The sequence below is a fragment of the Bidens hawaiensis genome, unplaced genomic scaffold (genome assembly GCF_021521415.1).
Source record: "Bidens hawaiensis isolate Kalapana, Puna unplaced genomic scaffold, B.hawaiensis_p1.1 tig00004124_1, whole genome shotgun sequence".
NCBI classification, from domain to species: domain Eukaryota; kingdom Viridiplantae; phylum Streptophyta; class Magnoliopsida; order Asterales; family Asteraceae; genus Bidens; species Bidens hawaiensis.
The window spans coordinates 759,036-780,775 of NW_027491244.1; the positions used below are offsets into that span (position 1 = coordinate 759,036).

At 40.3% G+C, this 21,740-nt stretch overlaps 1 protein-coding gene across 1 annotated transcript in view; it reads left to right on the forward strand.

The window, feature by feature from the left end:
* Nucleotides 1-535: 535 nt before the first annotated feature.
* The window catches only part of LOC143625586 (large ribosomal subunit protein eL27-like), a 34,469-nt gene continuing 13,264 nt past the window's right edge, over nucleotides 536-21,740 (forward strand). Inside the window, exons 1-2 of the mRNA XM_077095883.1 lie at nucleotides 536-703; nucleotides 794-815. Of these exons, the coding sequence (XP_076951998.1) occupies nucleotides 536-703; nucleotides 794-815 (190 nt within the window). The remainder of the gene's footprint in view (nucleotides 704-793; nucleotides 816-21,740) is intronic.

Here is a 21,740-nt window from a genome sequence, read left to right on the forward strand (position 1 = left end):
AGTAAGAGATTTTGATGAAGAAGGATATGAAGGAGATGATTCTGATGGAGGTGAGCAAGACTATGATGCTCATGACATAGGTTCAAACAAGAAAGTTGTGAATGAGGAGAGGGTGAAAGAGATAGAGAAGGAGACTGATGTTGATGTGAATAATCATACAACTAAACATGTATTGACTACAGAGGCCATAGCGACCGATGTTATTGGTACTGATGTGTTGATGGATGTGATAGATGAAGGTGCAGCAACTGAGGAACTAGTATTGACTGAACCAGAAACATATGATAAAAGTTCCAATAAAGTTGTGGATGATGAAGATATGAAGAATCTTATGGAATAAATTGAAAATTTCCCCACTCAACCAGAGGAAGAAATAAGGAGAAAAGCAAAAGGGAAAGAAATAGTTGAATATAATGAAGAAGAACCTGTTGATACACAGGATGAACATGATGATGATGTGTGTGATGAAGATGTACTTGCTGAATAGGCTGCCAAAAGGCAAGCTGACATTATACAATAAACACTTGAAAGGGATATGATTGCTCAGTCTATGATTGTAGAGGAGTTTGGTGAACAAGAAACATTGATTGAACAAGACAATATTGCCAAAACTCTAGATCAAGAAGGATATGTTGAGCAGGAAGTAATTGAAGTGCTAATCAAGTTGAAAAAAGCTGAAGAGATGGATAATACCTTAGCACTTGTATTAATCAAGTTAAATCAACCATAACATGAAGCTCAACTTGAAATTCAAACTGAAACAGCTGAAAATGTGAAAGATTCAAATAAGCAGTTGAATCTTAAGGTTGTTGTTGGTACATGACGTCAGTAGTTCAGTGTCTAGTGTCTGTAATCGAGTCGTTTGGATTTGTGTTTGTATGTAAGCGAAGTTAGCTCACAAGTTCGCTGATACAGGCGAACTTGTGAACTAAGCGAAGTTAGTGACAACTTCGCCTGAACATGCCAGGCGAAGTTGTCGTGTTATATATTGATTAGGTTACGGCTTAATCAATAACATTAGGAGGGATTCAATCAGAGTATTCAGTTTACGTGTGACGAGTCCAGTATTAGTGATACATATCACGTGATTAAGGTTGCAATATAACGAGTATTTGTTTATTGTAACGTGTGTTTAATCGTATCGTCTTCAACACTCGTAACGTCTTACGTAGGGATTCCGCACCTACGTAAAACGAGATATCTCGTGTAGATCCGGCTGGGAACCTACAAGTGGTATCAGAGCCTTAGGCTCTTATGCATTGGTTCGAGATCTGCGTTTTGGTGTTTCTGGCACGTTTCTGATGCGTTTCTGGCCGATCAGCGCCGCAGGCGAAGTTATGGGGTTCAGGCGAAGTTGTCGCTTAAATTTTAGGGTTTCAGCGAAGATATAAGGTTAAGCGAAGTTATCCACAACTTCGCCTACCTTCTCAAGTTCGCCTTTATCAGCGAAGTTACCCACAACTTCGCCTACTTCACAAGTTCGCTTACCTTAAGCGAAGTTATCTACAACTTCGCCAAATCAGGCGAATTTAAAAAGAAAGCGAAGTTCAGAATCAACGAAGTTCAGACTTAAGCGAAGTTATCCACAACTTCGCCTACAGTACTGTTAAAAATAAAATTTTTATTTTTCGGGTTTCTGTGTGTTTCGTGAAAGATGTATTCAATCAACATTACGGAACTAGTTAAGATGGAAGTGGAAGCGGGTTCGGCTACAAAGGCACCGAAGATGCTTAAGAAAACCGATTATGTAGCGTGGAAAGATCGTTTTGAACAATATGTCAAGTACCAAGATGCTAAGATGTGGGTATGCATACAAGATGGTTACATTCCACCTACTGCTGAGTATGAGGGTCGTGATCAGATAAAGAAATACAAAGAGATGGAAGAAGAAGAGAAGAAAATGTATGAGGCTGAAAGCAAAGCTCATGCTGCGATTACTATGGCTCTTCCACAAGAGAATCTACACACCTTCAGAAAGTATAAGACTGCTAGAGAGCTTTGGGAAGCTCTTGAAAACCGTTTTGAGGGTAATGTGGGAATTCGTGCTTTAAAGATTAAACTACTTAAAACCCAATTCTCGGTCTTCAAGTACTTGAAGAATGAATCACTTGATGATATCATCACTAGATATTATCATCTGATGACCGAACTCAACAATTATTCAATTGCTTACAAAGAAGATGAAATTTTTGAAAAGCTTCTTGATGCTCTCCCACCTAAATGGGAGATGTACACCGTGTTGATGAGAGAAGACAAAGACTTTGCTGACTATGACCTGGAAACAGCAGTTAACAAGCTACGAACTTTTGAACTAAACATGGTTCGAAAAGAGACACCTACTGATCAGGTTCAAGATCCAGGAATGTATGGTGCAAAGGTTAATACAAGTTCAAGTTCAAAGTCTGATTCGTCTGCTTACTACTCAAAGGGAGAGTCGGGCGCTAACTCAACACATGAAGGTCATGTATCTCTCAACATGAATGGTGATGTATGCTTTGTAGCTGGAGGATCAAATGCTTCTAACCCTCAAGCAACCAAGAGTAGTTTTACCCCAAGTGTTTCGAACAACAACTACTCAAGGATGCCCATGAGTGTTAAATCTGCTGAACAGCAGTTTGCTCTCTATGCATCCTTTATTGCTTCGTATGAAAATTACATTCAGGGTAAGATTGTTGATCCAGCAATATTGGAGGAAGACTATGATCAGATCGATGCTGATGATCTGGAAGAGATGGATCTGCAGTGGCAGATGGCGATGATTGTGAGAAGGGTTAAGAGGTTTATGAAGAAGACAGGAAGGAAGTTTGTTGGTGAGAGACCGGGTTTTGACAAGTCAAAGGTGCACTGTTACAACTGTCAACAGAATGGCCACTTTGCGAAGGAGTGCACGAATGAGAGAGTTGAACGTAGTCAGAATAGGTCGACACACCAGAATGGGGGTGGTAATGATAATAGAGCCATGATTTCCAGACAGAATGGGGAATATAACTGGAATCTGCATGTTGAAGAAGTGTTCGAACAGGCCAATATGGCGAACATCGAAACTGCAGATACTGAGGAAGTGACTGGCGAAAGTGAAGCTTACATGGCAGAGGCTCAAAATGAAGCTTGTATGGCAGATGTGAAAGATCAGCTCACCAAGGAAAGTACTAAACTCCCTTGCACTAAGTGTGAAAATCTGTCTGAACAATTGACAACTATAACTGATCAGTATGTTAGTTTGGATGCTCAATTTAAAACCTTAAAAGAAGAACATCATTTCACTAAAGCTAGAGAAAATAGTTAAGTAAAAATAAAAGCTAGTGAAAAAGATATTAGAAGTCTTAAAGCAAATCTAGCTGAAAAAATTAAAGTAATTGATCTGAGCTATGAAGTGTTAGAAGAAAAAACCAAACTAATAGCTGAAAGGGATAAACAGATAGTTGATCACCAGGTGAAAGTGGTGGAACTTAACAGGAAACTTGAGAAATTTAGAAATTCCACCGCTATACTTGATCACCTCGTTAGTGATCAAGGTTCCCCAGTTAAAAGGGGAGGAATTGGATATCATGAAGTTCCGCCACCGTACAATCATAATTACACTTATGATCCTAGTAATCAGAAATCTGTTGATGTTGATTATAGTCAGACAGTTCCGGTTAAGGTAACTAGTAAAGAACCAGAAGTTAGTAAAGGCGAAACAAGTAAGCCTGTTTCGAGTGTTAAAATTTCTGCTCCTAGTCCTGTCTCATCAAACTCGGACAAGTCATCAGAGTCTAGTGAGACAAAAGAAAAGGCAGTATTACCAAAAAGTGGAGAGAAAAATAAAACAACTGGAAAGAAATCTCCACTAAACCCGTATGTTCCACCATATGTGAGACAAACGGGCAGTAATGCAGCCTCATCATCTAAAAGAACTGTTTAAAAGAAAGTTGAACACAGGAGTTGTTTCAGATGTAATCAATTAGGACACCTAATTGCTGATTGCCCTCTGAAGCGGAGATTCAGAGGTGTGAGACCTTCAAAAACTGAGAATAGAACTAATCACTATAATGGTAAAAGTGAAAACTCTTCAAAGTTCAAAAATTGGACTAATCCAGGTTTTCAAAGAAATCAACCTCAGTTTTTCCCCGTTAACAATCAAATCATGAGAAATAATTCATTTAATTCTAGAAGGTTTGGATGGCCTCATAGTCAATCTCCAAGAAGGTATCCTTTCAGGACTTACAGAAACTATTCTGATACTAACTTTGGATAGCCAAGGTACGAGATGTATCGACCCAAGACCAATAGGTCTTGGGTCCCCAGATTTTAATCATTTGCTTTAATCGTGCAGGAACAGTTGAACAGGGCTGCAAACAATCAATGGGTTGTGGATAGCGGCTGTTCCCGGCACATGACGGGTAACAAGAAATTGTTACACGATTGGAAACCTGTTCAGGGAGGAAGAGTGAGTTTTGCTGGAGAGAGCGGTGGTAGGATTACAGGAATTGGGACGGTGACTAACGGAAAGATGACGTTAGAGAAAGTGAATTTTGTTGAAGAACTGAAGCGTAATCTGCTAAGTGTTTCGCAGATTTGTGACAAAGACTACACCGTGCATTTCACCAAGAATGAAGCGATTGTGCTATATCCTGGTTTCAAGATACCAGAGGATTGGATACTTATGAGGGCTCCAAGAGAAAAGAATACGTATATAATGGACATGAGGTCGACAGAAATGGCAACGGAAGAATCTTGTCTTCTGTCAAAAGCAACTGAATCGGAGTCCGAGTTATGGCATAGGAGAATGGGGCATATTCATCTTCGGAAAATGAACTAAATTGTCAAGAATGGGCTTGTGCTGGGTGTTCCCTTGAAGAATTTCAACTTTGAAGATCAATGCTTATCGTGCAAAAAGGGAAAGCAACACAAGAAATCCCATCGCACCAAGAAGGTTAACTCAATAATCAGTACCCTAGACCTACTTCACATAGATCTCTTTGGTCCCGTAAATGTAAAAAGTCTAGGGGGAACATCGTATTGCTTGGTGATCACTGATGATTTCTCTCGATACTCTTGGGTATATTTCCTGAAGTCAAAGGATGAAACGGTTCATATGGTAATAAATTTGATTACCAAAGTTGAGAACATTATGGGAAAAAGAGTTAAATTCATCAGGAGTGACAATGGGACTGAGTTCAAGAACTATCAGATGGAGCTCTTCTGCTTACAGAAAGGAATCGAACATCAGTTCAGCGCTCCGTATACTCCGCAACAAAATGGAGTGGCTGAGAGGAAGAACAGAACGTTAATTGAAGGAGCCAGAACCATGCTGGCTGATTCGAAACTTCCTGTGGTGTTCTGGGCTGAAGCTGTTGCAACAGCCTATTATATCCTTAATCGACTGTTAACAGTTAAAAGATTAAATAAAACATGTTATTAAATTATGCATGGGAGAAAGCCCAACTTGAGTGGTCTTGAACCATTCGGGTCCCCGTGTTCGATATTAAAGGCAAATTCTAAATTTGGTGAAGTAGCCGACGAAGGAATCTTAGTCGGATACGTTGTTGGGACTCCCAACAGACGAGTCTTTAATACATCGACCAGCAAGGTTGAGGTGGTCTGTAACACTGATATCACAAGTTACAAATCACCAAAACCAAGCACGGGACCCGCTGGGGTTTTCGACTATGATAGACTTTTCAAATCTTTTAACATACCTTACTTAGATTGTGCAGAAGTAGATGAAAGAATTGCTTCGAAGATGATTTTTGATGAGGAAGACAATTATGTGCAACGACCGAAGTATGATGAATGTCGGCCTTCCTGGTCAAAAGCTGTCGATACCCCTGCTGCCTCTACTGAAGAAGAATTTTTCAATCCGTTTTACTCTCAACAACAATCACCCACTGATGAGCTACCTTCGAACCTGGAAGACAATCTAGATGTCAGTGCGGTTCCGACTACGAGAGTTCACAAAAATCACCCATTGGAGAATGTGATAGGTGATCTGTCCGACGGTGTACAAACAAGACAAAGCTTGAATGAGCACACATGTGTTTATACATGCATTAAAGATTCAGGCATAATCAACGAATGCTTGTACACCTGCTTTATCAGCCAGATTGAACCAAAGAACTATCAAATGGCTCTCAAGGACAACTCGTGGGTCGAAGCCATGCAAGAAGAATTAGCCCAGTTTAAAAAGATGGAGGTATGGAACTTGGTTGCAAAACCAAAGAATGTGCATGCGATTGGCACAAAATGGGTCTTCAAATGCAAGAGAGATGAGAAAGGGATTATTATTAGGAATAAGGCGAGGCTGGTTGTAAAAGGTTTTAATCAGCAAGAGGGGATTGATTACAATGAGGTGTTTGCTCCTGTGGCAAGATTGGAGGCCATTCGTTTGTTTTTGGCATTTGCTGCACATAAGGAGATGAAGGTTTTTCAGTTGGATGTGAAGAGTGCTTTCCTTAACGGTAAAGTCGATGAGGTTGTGTACGTTGAGCAACCTCTGGGTTTTCCTGACCCAGACTTTCCCGATCACGTATACAAGCTAAGTAAAGCACTGTATGGACTACATCAGGCACCTCGTGCCTGGTACTCAACATTATCCGACTACTTGCTTGAGAATGGTTTTGAACGGGGAAAGATTGATAGCACTTTGTTCTTTAAGAGAAAAGGGAGCGACTTTCTACTGGTGCAAGTCTACGTGGACGACATCATCTTTGCTGTATCAAAAGTCGCCATGTGTCAGGAGTTTGAGGCCGTCATGAAGAAGAGATTTGAAATGAGTGCTATGGGTGAACTAATGTTGGTGCATGTTTTGTGGCCGTCGCTTGGCGAATAGTTTAGAATGTTTATGTTGTATGCTGTACACCTAGATAGTGGTCCACGCCGAAAGTCATCCATTCGAAAGAGCATTTTCAAATGGATACTCATTCGATCGAACCAGTCTCTGATTCGATCGAATGAGTCTGCTATTCGATCGAATAGGACTCATTCGATCGAATGAGTCCTGATCGAATAGCAGTGGGTATAAATACCCAGCTTTCAGGCGTGGTTTGTTAAGGATTTGTGTGCCCGGAGCCCAGGTGCTGTCCGGATGAGGGGGGAGGCCATGCTCGACCTCCCCCTGCCATAGATCGTGATTTCAGTGTTTAACAAGCATGTAATCTTTCGTTTTTATCAATGACATCGTTTGTTTCGTGTTTGTTTCTATCCGTCTTTGGTTATCAAACCTTCCGTCTCGAACCGGCTCGGATCGTCTCGGTCCCGGCTGAACCAACAACTAACATTCTTTTTAGGACTGCAGGTTGATCAGAAGAAAGATGGGATGTTCATTCATCAGACCAAGTATGTCCATGATGTTCTCAAACGCTTCAAGATGGAGGACAACACTCTATACGATACTCCAGTCTGAGTCAACCACAAATTGGGTGCTGATTCAAACAACGATGCAGACGTGGACCCAACTCAATATCGGGCAATAATAGGTCTTTAATGTACTTAACTGCTTCTAGGCCTGATATAATGTTTGCTGTTTGTCTTTGTGCTCGCTTTCAGGCAAACCCAAAGGAATCTCACTTGAAGGGTGCGGAGAGGATTCTACGGTATCTCAAAGGCAAGCCTAAGCTGGGGTTGTGGTACACGAGAGGAGGAGACTTGGAGTTGGTCGCCTACACAGATTCTGATTATGGAGGGTGTAATCAGAGTCGGAAGTCAACTACAGGTGGATGTCAGTTTCTTGGTGGCAGATTAGTGTCATGGCAATGCAAGAAGCAGACCTCAGTCGCGATTTCAACCAGTGAAGCAGAATACATGGCAGCATCTAACTGCTGCTCCCAGGTTCTTTGGATTCAACAACAGTTGCGCGATTACGGTCTGAATTTCACTCATACTCTTATTTGCATTGATAATACTGCTGCTATCTCAGTAACTAACAATCCCGTAAAACACTGTAAAACTAAACATATTGACATCCGTCATCATTTTATACGGGATTGTGCTGAGAAGAAACTGATTGTGCTCGAAAAGGTTGATACGCTAGATAATTCCGCTGACATGTTTACGAAAGCGTTTGACAAAACTAGATTTCAAAACCTTGTTGAACTGAATGGGATGATCAATCCCGAGCAACCGTGTTTTTATCTTTATTAAAAAAAAAAAAAGGTCACTATAGCTTAGAATTATGTCGGTTGCCTCAGTTTGAAGGACATATCTTCGGATATGTTTGGTCCTCATTTCTACTTGTTGAATATAAGGATAGCCATTAACCAGATGACTGAAAGTGACCGGGGCGGTTTATGATGTGTTTTTATTCTTTCGCTGAAAATTAGTCGATCATACTTAGTTAGAAGGACACATACTTGTATGTGGTCGGTCCAGCTGATCCATTGGATCTTCGGGATAGCCGTTTACCTGAAAACTTCAATTTAATCGGCGCGATTGAAGTTAAAAATTTTTTCAGGGAGATGAAATTATTTTTCAAGTCTACTACTTCGTAAGAAGTTCCTTTACTATGTTTAACAGAAAATTGATCCAACCTTGGAAAGTGATAGATATACTGATTCTGTGTGCTTAACTAGTGAAGTTATTAGGCCTAAAAGACTTTAGAACAGTCATTGTATGTCATGGTAGCTTTTTATGGTGCGTAAAAGTAGAAGTGATACTAACTAAATCTACTCGATTTTACGTGGAAACTTCTTAACAATTGTGCATGTCTCCATATATATCTTTCCGAATGATAGGCAGAAAAGCGATTACCCAGTCATACACGAGCCCGTGAGTGTTCTGATTCCCGTGAAGATAGCGTGTCAAGAAACTGCAGTGATCCAGATTCGGGACTTGTAGTAGTTTATCTGAATTTTGTGTAAATACTTAAAAAAAAAATAAAAAAAAAATAAAAATAAAAATTAGTTATTGAGACATTATAGAGTTCATAATGATAAGACTTCTCAATCAAGATGCAAGATAGAGAACGGGATTAAGAGTCCAAAGATCGAAGAGTTCCTACTATTTAATCAGACACTACGGGTCGAGGTCAACTCGGGGTGACTTGGGGAAAGCCAAATACGCTTTTGAGAATAGATAGGAGGCATCATAATCTCTGAGTTGTTGCCCACTTAAGTTTTGAGCTTAATTGAACCGAACCCGTATCACAGAAACGATGAAAACCATTTTAAGTTATTACCTGCTTACAACCTGTTTCTTTATGTCATAATAAAGCTGAACACGGATCTGTGTGACAGTCACGTAGTTAGTATGATTCCTGTTCGGATCATTTCTAAAACATGGTAGTCCCTATCGAGACTGAAATTTGATCCCGTGTACTTTAAATTTTAAAATTTTTCTACTTATGTAGTTGTATGATTTTATATCTGGTTACTTGGTCTTGATCGTATCATTTAACACATTAAAGGTTGTTTTAAAACTTAAATTGCAAATTGTTCAAATTAAGGGGTTTGTTTTGAAATTTTTTTTAATTCCAGCGAAGTTGAGCATAACTTCGCCATTTATAGGCGAAATTATCCATAACTTCGCCGGAACAACTCTAACCCTATATAAAGAAATTCTAGGTCAAACTGGTCCATTATTTTCAAAACTCCAGCGAACTTATCTATCAAATCCCTAGGCGAACTTATCGTATACCTGGGCGAACTTCATCTCGATCTTTCTGTATTCAATTTTCTCAAGTTCTAATCCGTGTGTTAGGACATGAAATGTCACATGTATGTCCCCAGTTCTATCAGGTTGGTTCAACATGAAACCAACGATCGTGAAACCAAGTTAACGTACTGAAAATATCAAACGAAGCTGATTGACTGATTCGATCGAACCAGATCTCATTCGATCGAACCAGATCTCATTCGATCGAATGAGTGTCACATTCGATCGAATGAGTCTTCGGTATATAAACGTTACTTGTGAAATTTCACAAGAAGAGAGAACAGAACACACACTCACGAACCAGCAGCCTACAGAAACACTCTCAATCGTTCTTCGTGTTCTTGGTCGTTTCCTCCAATCCTAAGCGTCAAACCCCTTTAGGAATCGTACCTACGTGCCCGTTGATCATCACCGAATCGCCGTGTTAGAGGATTCCGCACTCTAACACGTTGCCCCGTGAATCGTTGGGAAACCGAGTCCCGAATCGGTCCCACAAAGTGGCATCAGAGCTTTAGGTTCTTGATTCACGAAAGATTCGTGGTGATATTCGTGTTTTTCTCGTGAAAATCATATATTTTGCTTGAAAAATTTTTGAAAACTAGTGTTTATGTTCTTGGTGTTCTTATCAAAAACTCATAAAAGTCATATATTTTGGTTTTTGATCTTAAGATTTGGTGTTAAAATTCCGGGTTTTATCAAGAACATTCATCGTGTTCTTCGTTTCTATACGTTTGATCCATTTTTGTTTGGTTGGTTATTTGTTTAAGTGTTAATACACTTAAAAGAGTCATTTTTTGCTTCCAAATCAACTTGGATTCGTGTTAGTGAATTTACAACCGAAAATCTGGTCAAATCTTCTAAGTTTGGAAATTCCATAAATCCCGATCGAACTAGTCGTATTTTTGGAACTCTTTCGATCGAATAAGCTGTCTATTCGATCGAACCAGTTTGAATTTTGACCGAATCAGTTTTTTCCCGCCGTGATTTGCGCCAAGTCCATTCGATCGAATCAGTTCATCCTTTCGATCGAACCTGTTTCCAGTCGATCGAACAAGTCTCATATTTTATCCACCCATTCGATCTCTTTCTTATTCGACTGCCAGAACCCTTTCGATCGAACCGGACATCCATTCGATCGAACCTCTCACCTCATTCGATCGAACAAGATCGTATTCGATCGGATAAGCTTCAGAAGACCAGAACAGTGAATCAGTCAGTCATTCGATTGAGTCAACACACATTCGATCGAATAAAGAATACATTCGATCGAATCAGAACAAATTCGATTAAAAGATCAAAGATTAAAGCAAAGAAGCAAACATGTCTGCCAGTTCAAGTACAAACAAAAGGATCCAATCGATCCTTGAGAGTGATTCAGAATCTGGAAGCTTCAACAAGCCTCCAAAGTTGATGGCACTCAATGAGTTTACTACCTGGAAGACAAGATTCCAGATTCATATCACAGGTGTGAATCCTGGACTATGGGAAGCGATTCAGACAACGTGGGTGCATCCTACAAACGATGATGGTGAAAGCCTGAGCTACTTTAGGCTGTCAGAAGAACAAAAGATAGTCTTTGATGCTGAGAAGAAAGCCTTCTCCTTACTGTCTCAAGCTCTCTCCAGCGATCTCTTCCATCAGTTTAACCAGTTCACAACAGCGTCAACTCTTTGGAACGCACTGGTAGAACGATGCGAAGGATCTGAGTCACTTAAAGAAATTCACGCACGGGAGCTAAAGCGTGAATTTGATTTGTTTGGGCCAGAATCCGAAGAAGACATTGAATCGTTGCTGTCAAGATTCTATCATCTTATGTCAGAGCTAAAGTCCTATAATGTCAAAACAACAGGGACTGAAAAGGTTAGATGTCTCGCTCAAGGACTCCCAACAAGCTGGAACACCTTCCTGACTGTGATGAGAAGAAGTCATCAATTGGAGACGATTCTTCTTTCTGACTTTATAAAAGAAATCAGACAGGAAGACGCTGAATTAAGAGCATCCTCCAGGAAACCCAGAGCAACATCTGACAAGTCGCTGTACATGTCAAAATCACCAATGTTAGATTCAAATGACCATGCTCCAATAAAGACTGCGTTTGTCTCCTCAATGTCAAATCAATCAAAGGGAACCGAAACGAGATCTTCTGAACCACCAACATCAAATTCCGGAAATTCAAGTTCTAACTCCGGACCCAAGTCAACTGAAAAGGCAACGTTAAACACTGAAGGCTTGGGAAAGGTAACGGTGGAAGTTGCCAAAGAACATATGGCAACGTTAGGCACAATAATTGAATCATACAGCTTAATGGTGGCTGTTAAACTTGGCAACAGTCATCTGGACAGCGATGACTATGAACAGCTAGATGAAGACTATATGGAACGCATCGACATAATGTGGGCACTTGGCAGCGCGTTCCGTAGGGCTAGAAAGTGGGCTAAGAAAACAGGCCAAGCTCTTTCAATCAACAATAAATCCAAGTTTGGTTTTGATAAAACAAAAGTTAAATGCTACAACTGTGGCGAACTTGGTCATTTTGCCAAGGAGTGCTCTAAACCAAAGAGGGAAGGTCACCAATATCCCTTCCGAACTATTTCAACTTCATCTACTCCTGCTGCAGCCGCTGCAAATGTCAACAATGAGAGACAACTGATCCCTCAGAATCAAACAGCAGCGAACAACGCCAACATCAACAATGAAACTGCTCTTGCTGTTCAAGGTGATGAAGGCGAGTCCTGGGACTTCAGCATTAACATGGCTGACATCACCATTGTGGATCAAGACTCAGAATCTGGGTCTGATGATTCCTCAACTGATGAAGAATACATTGTCGAGGAGCCAACTACTGAAGTAAATGAAGGAGAGCATGAAGCTGAAGTGTCATCAGTGGAGATTATGGAGGATCAAGAAAAAGAGTCAAATGTTCCTCAATCATCTCCAAGTTCAACAATTCCTGCAGAAGCTGCTACTGTTGAAGAAGTCAACAAGGTACTGTCAAAAGCAAAGTCTGCATCTTTTCTGGAAAGAGCAGGGAATCTTTACTTTGCGTTCATGGCAGAGACGTCAAATGATGCCAAGGTAAGTTCTAACCCTACTACTCCTAAACCAGAAAATTCCAAATGTTTAAAATGTGAAATGTCTGAACAAGAAATTCATTCTCTGAAAGAGAGAATTGAAGATCTCGAGGCTTATAAACAAGCAGCCTCAAGATCTTTAATTGAACTGACTGACACTCTTGCACAAAATAAGGCTTGGAAGCAGAAAGAGTCTGCTTTTAAAGAAAAAGTTGATAGCCTTAAGCGTCAGAACAAGGAATTGGAGATATGTGTTCTAAATCAACAAGATTCTATAAATTTTCATATCAATAAAAATAATGTCTTGAAAAAGGAAATGGAGAACACAAAAGCTGATCTTGAATCATTGACTTTCAAATTAAAAAGTTACTCCAATTCCTTTTATTTGCTAGAACACATTATCCTCGAGTTCCGGTGCAAAAAAGGAAAGAGGTGTGGGATATCACAATGTCCCACCCCCAGTGCTGAACCAATTTGTGAGCACACCAGGAGCTGTGCCAGACGATGACTCAAATGTTAAAACACCCGAGGACACATAACAAATTTCAAAGTCCAAGGGTAAAGAAGTCATTGACTCGGCTCCTGAGACCAAACCAAATGTTGTTGCCACAGACTTAGGTTCCACAACTAAGTCAGACCCATCCACATCTAAATCAAAGGCAACAACAAGTAATTCTCAGAAGAACAAGTTTAATCATAAATCTGAGAAAGTGCATGTGGAACATGGTACCCAGTTTGTCAAGGAGGGTAACTTTAATGAAAAACATAATTTTCCAAAACCCCCTCCCAGACAAACTTCACCCCAAAATGTCAAATCCAAGGGGTACTATGGTAACAAACAACAACAAAGTTATTACTCTCCACCACGTCAAAGGGGGAGAAACTACTGTTTCTCATGTGGAGAGGTTGGCCATATAGCAAGATTTTGCTACAAGTACACGGATCCTAAGCAATACATATCAACTCCGGATCCTAGGTATGTCAAGTCATCTCCTATGAGGCGACCGACCGTTGACATTCAAAGTCAAACTCGGTCTCACACACCGCGGTCGGTTTCTCCTAGGAAACCTCAGCCAACCTCACCACACAGATCACCGAATCCCTCAAGCCCAAGTGTTTCCACTTCAACAAGTGAAAGTCAGTCTTCAACCAGTTATGTCAAACATGTTGAGAAGAAGACTGACAGTTGGAAACAAAAGAAAAACAACACTGCTGATAACAATGTCAAACCAGAAAACAGTGTTAATGAGGGTAAATGGATTGAATTGTTAATTCGTGATGATAATGGAAAACCCAAGACCATAAAGGCTTGGGTTTCCAATGATATTTAAACCCTTTGCTTTTTGTGTGCAGGTTGCTCTGTATGATCCAAGATTCAACATGTGGATCATCGACTCTGGAGCTTCCAGGCACATAACTGGAAACATGAATCTCCTATCCAGTGTCAGACAGATAAAAGGAGGTGCAGTTTCCTTTGCAGGAAATCAAGGTGGTTACATCACGGCCCAAGGAATTGTTTCTAATGGGCGAATTTCGTTTGATAAGGTTAATTTCATCAAGGAGTTGGAGAACAACCTGTTGTCGATAAGTCAAATCTGCGACAAGGGTTTCAAAGTTATGTTTGATGACCGAGACTGCCACATCTTGGCGAAGGAATTCACCATTCCTGAAGACAAGGTTTTAATGTCAGCCGCACGTCAGAGTGATCTCTACATTCTGGATATGGCTAAGGCAGGGTCATCGTCTCCAACGGCGACATGTTTTGTGTCCAAGGCATCCGAACGTGATACTGTCATATGGCATAAACGGATGGGACACATTAATGTCAGGAACATGAACAAGCTTGTGCACAACAGGCTAGTTGAGGGAGTTAATCTGAGAAGTTTCCGTCTCCCTGATTCGTGTGTGCTGTGCAAAGCGGGAAAGCAAGTAAAAAGGTCCCACAAGTCTAAAAGTTTCCACTCGATTGATATTCCATTGGAACTCCTTCATATGGATCTTTTTGGCCCAATAAGCGTCAAAAGTATCTCTGGGCACTCATACTGTCTAGTGGTTACTGATGAATATTCGAGATTCTCTTGGGTGTTTTTCTTAAAAGCAAAGTCCGAGACTTTTGGGTGTATAAATCTGCTGGTTACAACTCTTGAGTCACAGTACAATATGAAGGTTCGGAGAATGCGTTCAGATAACGGGACAGAGTTTAAGAATGCGAATGTTGAAAATTTTTGCAAAGAAAGACGCATTGTTCAGGAGTTCAGTGCCCCGTACGTTCCACAAATGAACGGGGTTGCTGAAAGGAAGAATTGAACGTTAATCGAGACAGCTAGAACAATGTTAGCAGACTCAGTGTTGCCTGTCACGTTTTGGAGTGAGGCAATTGCCAACGCCTGTTTCACATTTAATCGGGTAGGCATTGTCAAGCGCCACGGCAAGACAAGCTTCGAGCTTCTTCAACGACGGAGGCCTAATTTAGAGCACCTGGAACCATTTGGAGCTCTTTCCAAGTTACTTAAAAGGCAAGTCGATAATAAGTTTGAGGAGAAGATCATCAACGGCTATTTTCTGGGTTACAGTGTACCTCTCAAAAGGGTCTTCAACAGGTCAACAAAATTAGTTGAAGAATGGTACCATGTCGACGTTCAACGCTATACAGAACCAGCCAAGGGGTCAGGAGAAGACTGGTTGTTTGATTTTGATAAATTGTTCAAGTCATTCAATCTGTATGAGGTTGCTATTCAGATGATGTATGAGGCGCAAAATGCACCTCCTGATGAATCACAGCAATCGTCACCTCATCCTGGTCCATCATCGTCTTCTACCACAGAGTCAAGCGAGCAAGTTCAAGAGTCATCCGAATCTGAATCTGAAGATGAATCTCCAGCAGATGATGTACAATCGGCACCGACACAGGTTACTCCGCAACCTTCATCGTCAAATCAAGAAGCGCAAAATGCAGATCAGCCTCTAACGTCTACTTCAGAGGCACCATCCGCTCCAGTTCCTGAGCCGAACTTAACTAACTTGGAACAAAATGTTGTCGTTCCTGACAATCCGGTGGTTAGGACTGAACGTGATCATCCACAAGACAACATTATAGGGGACATTCAACAGGGTGTCAAAACACGTCGACAGCTGAATTTTGGCCTCTACACTGAAATGATGGAGTCAGGATCAGTTGAACTAAATGCCCATGAATGCTTCTTAGCACAAGAAGAACCAAGCAGCATCACCGATGCGTTGAAAGACGCTAACTGGGTCTCAGCCATGCAAGAAGAATTATTGCAGTTCAAGAGACTTGGTGTGTGGAAGTTGGTGGATCTCCCCAAAGGACAGAAGAAAATTGGCACTAAGTGGGTACTCAAATGTAAACGCGACGATCGAGGAGTGATTGTTCGCAACAAAGCCCGCCTGGTGGTCCAAGGGTTTAGGCAAATCGAAGGCCAAGACTACAATGAGGTGTATGCTCCGGTTGCGCGGTTGGAGGCAATCCGGATGTTCTTGGCGTATGCGTCTTTCAAGAGATTCAAAGTATATCAGATGGACGTCAAGAGTGCCTTTTTGTACGGTCACATCGAAGAGACCGTATATGTGGCACAACCTCCAGGTTTTGAAGACCCAAATCACAAGGACAAAGCCTACCTGCTCAACAAGGCTTTGTACGGTCTTCACCAAGCCCCGAGAGCTTGGTACAAGGAACTATCCAAACACCTTCTGAACAACGGGTTCAGAAGAGGAACGATCGACTGCACGTTATTTACAAAGGAGAAAGAAGGAGATCTCATTATGGTACAAGTGTACGTGGACGACATCATTTTCGGGTCCACGAATAAAACACTATGCAAGGAGTTTGAACAAGTGATGCAAGAAAAATTTGAAATGAGCTCCATGGGTGAGATGAAGTTCTTCTTAGGACTTCAGGTTGATCAAACAGACTCCGGTGTCTTCATTCACCAGACAAAATACGTCAATGACATCTTGATACGGTTCGAGATGTTGAGTTCCTCCTCACAGGGAACTCCGTTAGTGGTTAATCACGGGATTAATCCTGACGAGAAGGGTGAATTGATCAATCCAACTCACTATAGAGGGATCATCGGATCTCTAATGTACCTGACTGCTTCTCGGCCGGACATAATGTTTGCTACGTGTCTCTGTGCACGTTACCAGTCAAAGCCAAAGGTCTCCCATCTTATTGCAGTCAAAAGAATTTTGCGTTATCTGAAGGGTACTCCAGATTGGGGTCTTTGGTATCCTCACGATGATAACTTTGATCTACATGCGTATAGTGATTCGGACTATGGTGGTTGTAAACTCGATTACAAATCAACAACAGCAGGATGTCAGTTCTTTGGAAGTCGTTTAGTAACGTGGCAATGCAAAAAACAGACGTCAGTTTCCACTTCAACAGCTGAGGCGGAATATATTGCGGCTGCCAGTTGCTGTTCTCAAGTTATTTGGATTCAGCAACAGATGCGTGACTACGGTATTGAATGTTCTACTACTCCCATATATCTTGATAATTCTGCTGCTATTTCAATTACCAAAAATCCTGTCCAATTTAGCAAAACGAAGCACATCGAAATTCGATATCACTTCCTTCGTGACTGTTACGAAAAGAAGTTAATCGATGTGGTAAAAATCCCCACTCAGGAACAACGCGCTGATCTCTTCACTAAAGCATTTGACAAACCACGGTTTTTATATTTGCTAGAGATCAACGGCGTTAAACGGCAATCAGATGATGTTCCTGAAGATATTATTTAAATTGTTTTTCATATTTTCTTTTCTTAAAAATTTTGAAAAATCCAAAAAGATTTTTTTTTTATAATTTTTAGGGGGAGAAAGGTTTCAAGAAAAACCAAAAACAATATAAAATACAAAACCCAAAAACATCAAAAATTTTAAAATTTTGAGAAGTTGATCTTGTTACAAGAAAGATGATAGTACACAGACGCTATCATACTGAGACATCAAAAAGATTTTTATTTCTGTATAGCTTATTCTCATTTTCCTTATATTAAAAAAAAAAAAAAAAAAAAAACCGTCACTATCGCTTAGAATTATGTCGGTTGCTTCAGTTTGAAGGACATATCTTCGGATATGTTTTGGTCCTCATTTGTACCTGTATAGTATGAGGATAGCCATTAACCAGATGACTGAAAGTGACCGGGGCGGTTTATGATGGGTTTTTATTCTTTCGCTGAAAAATAGTCGTTCAAACTTAGTTAGAAGGACACATACTCGTATGTGGTCGGTCCAGCTGATCCATTGGATCTTCAGGATAGCCGTTTACCTGAAGACTTTGACTTGATCGGGGCGAAATAATTTAATTTTTTTTTTCCAAAAACATTCATATATTCAGAAAATGAGAAATTGTATCCAACCTTTGGGAAGTGATGGCACACTGACAGTAGCATGATGTTAAAAAGATATAAAGTAAAAAATTGGTCATGCATAGTACTAATGTGATATATTGGTAGGCTTATCTTACTGAATTGAGTATGGATTTGACCTATCTAAATCATTTAGATTGTCAGCTATGGGTGTACATCTAAGATAAATTGACGAGACGTCACTGTCTGAAGACCATTATCAATTGAGGATATGTCTTACCACGCGTACACGAATTACCATCGGCCCAAATTGGTTCCCCCAAAAGCTAAATTCTTAAAGAATGTTAGATCTTCGTGTTGCAGGTCTGCTTTCATCGAAAGTCCCTTCTAAATCATATGCTTTAAACGTTGATTAAGGAGGAGTATTAAATATTTTATACTTCACCGGCTTTGGAATGATCTCCCTCTGTGATACGTAAGTATCGACCTTGACAGCGCTCTTCCATGCTGTGATATCTAAAGTTATTATCTCCCTCTGTGATACGTAAGTATCGACCTGGACAGCGCTGATAACTTGAATATCTGTATTAAATATCTTATGCTCCACCGGTTTTGGATTGATCTCCCTATGTGATACGTAAGTATCGACCTGGACAGCGCTCTTCCATACTGGTATATTTAAAGTTATTATCTCCCTCTGTGATACGTAAGTATCGACCTGGACAGCGCTGATAACTTGGATATCTCCTGAAAAAAATTATAAAATAAATGATTTTGGGACAAGTAGATGAATACCGAACATGTATGTGAAAACATGATAAAATCATCAAGTTGCTAATTAAATTCGCAAGAATGTGAAAAGCAACAAAATTTGATGAAAAGCGAACAAAGGGGATCCTATAAGCTTATGGTCGTTTGTCAAAAATAAGATGCGCCGATTTGACTGTTCAATATGTTGTGAGGTCCTACATGAGTCAATCAAAATATGGTGGGATACACAGCTGTGATCACAAGCAATTATCAAATGGTCATTGACAGACGAGAGGATGTTTGTTTAAGTTTAAATGGACAAATATACCCATAATCGCATCGGTAATATGTATCGACCAAAAGAAATTATATTGAACTTACTGAGTGCTACAATGTCAGTACTGATCCCATGTTCGGATCTTTCTCACAAAAAGAATGTTCATTATGTCTAGTTTAATATTATATATTCTCTTATTAAGAAAAATCAAAAACATGTGAAAAATCTCGAAAAGTCTCAGTGGATAGTCAAATAAGTCTGTATGATTTCTTATTATAGATCCTTCTCAACCAAAAATTTTGTACTTTAAATTTTGTACAGTTGCTTATTTCAGTTTGAATATTATAAAAAAAATTCAAAAAGATCTTTATTCTGAATTATTTTTATTTTTATTCTGCTTTAATGTTGATGAGAAATCATCCAGTGACAGGTAGTCTGATCCCTGTCCCTCCCTGTAAATACTTAAAAAAAAAAAAAAAAATTTATTTCTATTTATTTTTCATTTTATTTAGTTCTGTTTGTCTGATAATCGATGAGAAATCATCGTGACAGGTAGTCTGATCCTTGTCTGTTCCTACTAAATGTTTATCCAGTGTGTAGGAATGAAAGAAAACTTCATGCAGGTTGCTAAATGTTTATCTGCGCAACCGGCTGTGCATGAAAGAAAGAAGAAGTGGCAAGAAAACCCAAAGATGGTTGTGCCTGATATTTATCCGTGTGTTTACTAATGTCTTATGATCTTTATGTTCTGTAGGAACTAAGCTCTCATTATCGGAAAATGTCTAAGAGAACTAACCAAGTGTCAAAAGTTTATGTTTTCTTGCAGGTTCAAAGGCACCACGATCGATGGCAGGGAATAAAAAGTTTAAAAGTTTATTTTTTTTCAAAGTTTTCCCTCATTCGATCGAATATGTTGCTATTCGATCGAGTAAATCGATCGAATGAGCCGATTCGATTGAGTCAGTTGTTGTGAGAATGAGAGGTGTTGCGAGCGACTTATTCGATCGAATAGACTCTCATTCGATCGATTGGTCCAATCGAACAAGTCCATTCGATCGAATGAGTCCAGAAATAGTATAAATACTCAGACTCATTCGATCGGTCAGAATTATTCGAAAAATTATCCAGGAATTTTCTCTCAAATTTGTTTACGCGAAACCCTCGTTTTGATCCGTTCATCTTATTCAATTTTTCTCGTACATCACTAAAATGTAAGATTTTTTGGATTTTAACCGTGTTTTGATCATGTTTTTGGTCGTTTTTGTTCTCGGAATCGGACTTTATAACGAAAAACATATTAAACTGTTTTTAACCGTTTAAGTCTTGTAGTTTTATGTTGATACATGTTCATAAACCTCAACCGATGTTATCTATATGTTGGGTATCTTTAAACGATCGAAAAGGTCGATCTGGATTCTTAACATTCTGGGCTGATGTTTGACGGAGTCGAATCAGTCTATTCGGTCGAACGAGTCTCTTGTTCGATCGAATGAGACTTATTCGATCAGTAGTTTGATCGAATCAGAGGTCAAAGATGATATCTATCTCATTCGACTGTCTGTGATCGAACTAGATCTCACTCGATCGAATGAGTAGCTCACTCGATCGAATGAGTAGCTCATTCGATCGAATCATTGCTCATTCGATTGAACCAGTCCAGAAAGTTTGAAAATGTTAAACGCATTCAGTCTTTTCGATATCTGTTCGTTCTAACACGTTTATGTCTGCAGATAAAATGGCTGAAGTTGCAGAAGTTTTCGTTCCCTTCAAAACATCAATCAAGCACAACATTGTAGCCTTTCTCGACGAAAAGGCAAGCCATGGGAAAGATTTTGCAACAATGATCAAATTCCTGAAACGGTCTAGGATTCACGGACCTATCTCAAGGGTAGTAGAACCCATCATTTCAGTTCAACAGGAATTCTGGAGGAATGCCTCGCACGACAAAACTGTTGTGCCGTCGGTAATTCGCTCCACGGTTAGAGGGCACGAAATTGTTGTATCTGCCCAAATCCTCAGGGAAGTCTGTGGGTTTGTTGATGCTGATTCAGATCCTACTGGGTTACATCCTGCTGGAACCAGAGGATGTTTTGCAAGAATGAAGTACGACGGTGACCTGAATGCCGGCCTACTCCATAAAGCCAATCTATGTCCAGAGTTCAAATATCTGGCACACGTCGTGATGCACTGCTTAGGGCCTCAAAGAACAAGTTTTGACAAATTGAGGGAAAGCATGAAGTTCACAATGGCTGCATTAGTGATGAACCGCCCCTACAACTTATCGCAGATGACCTTCAGCCATATGGTGGAAAATCTGACAATAAAACAAGGGGCGGGCGAGAAGTTTCTACAGTTCCCGAGATTTGTGCAAATGATCGTCGATAGTCAAGCTCCGGGTCTACTGAAAGAAAATGAGGGTGATGTGGTGAAACTGGACCACATGAAGAACGAAACCCTCAACCGTTTAAAATCTTACAAGGACCGCCCCACACGACCACCACACAAACGGTGTTTTGGGCACGTGGCAAATCCGTCTTACAAGGCTCCTCCGAAGAGGAAGTGGAGGAATGCCGCCAGTGATTCAGACGTCGAGAACTTACCTTATCAGAAAACCAGCGACGAATCTGACACTGAGGAGGAAGCGGTACCGGCAGACACCAGAACAGATGCCGAAAAAGA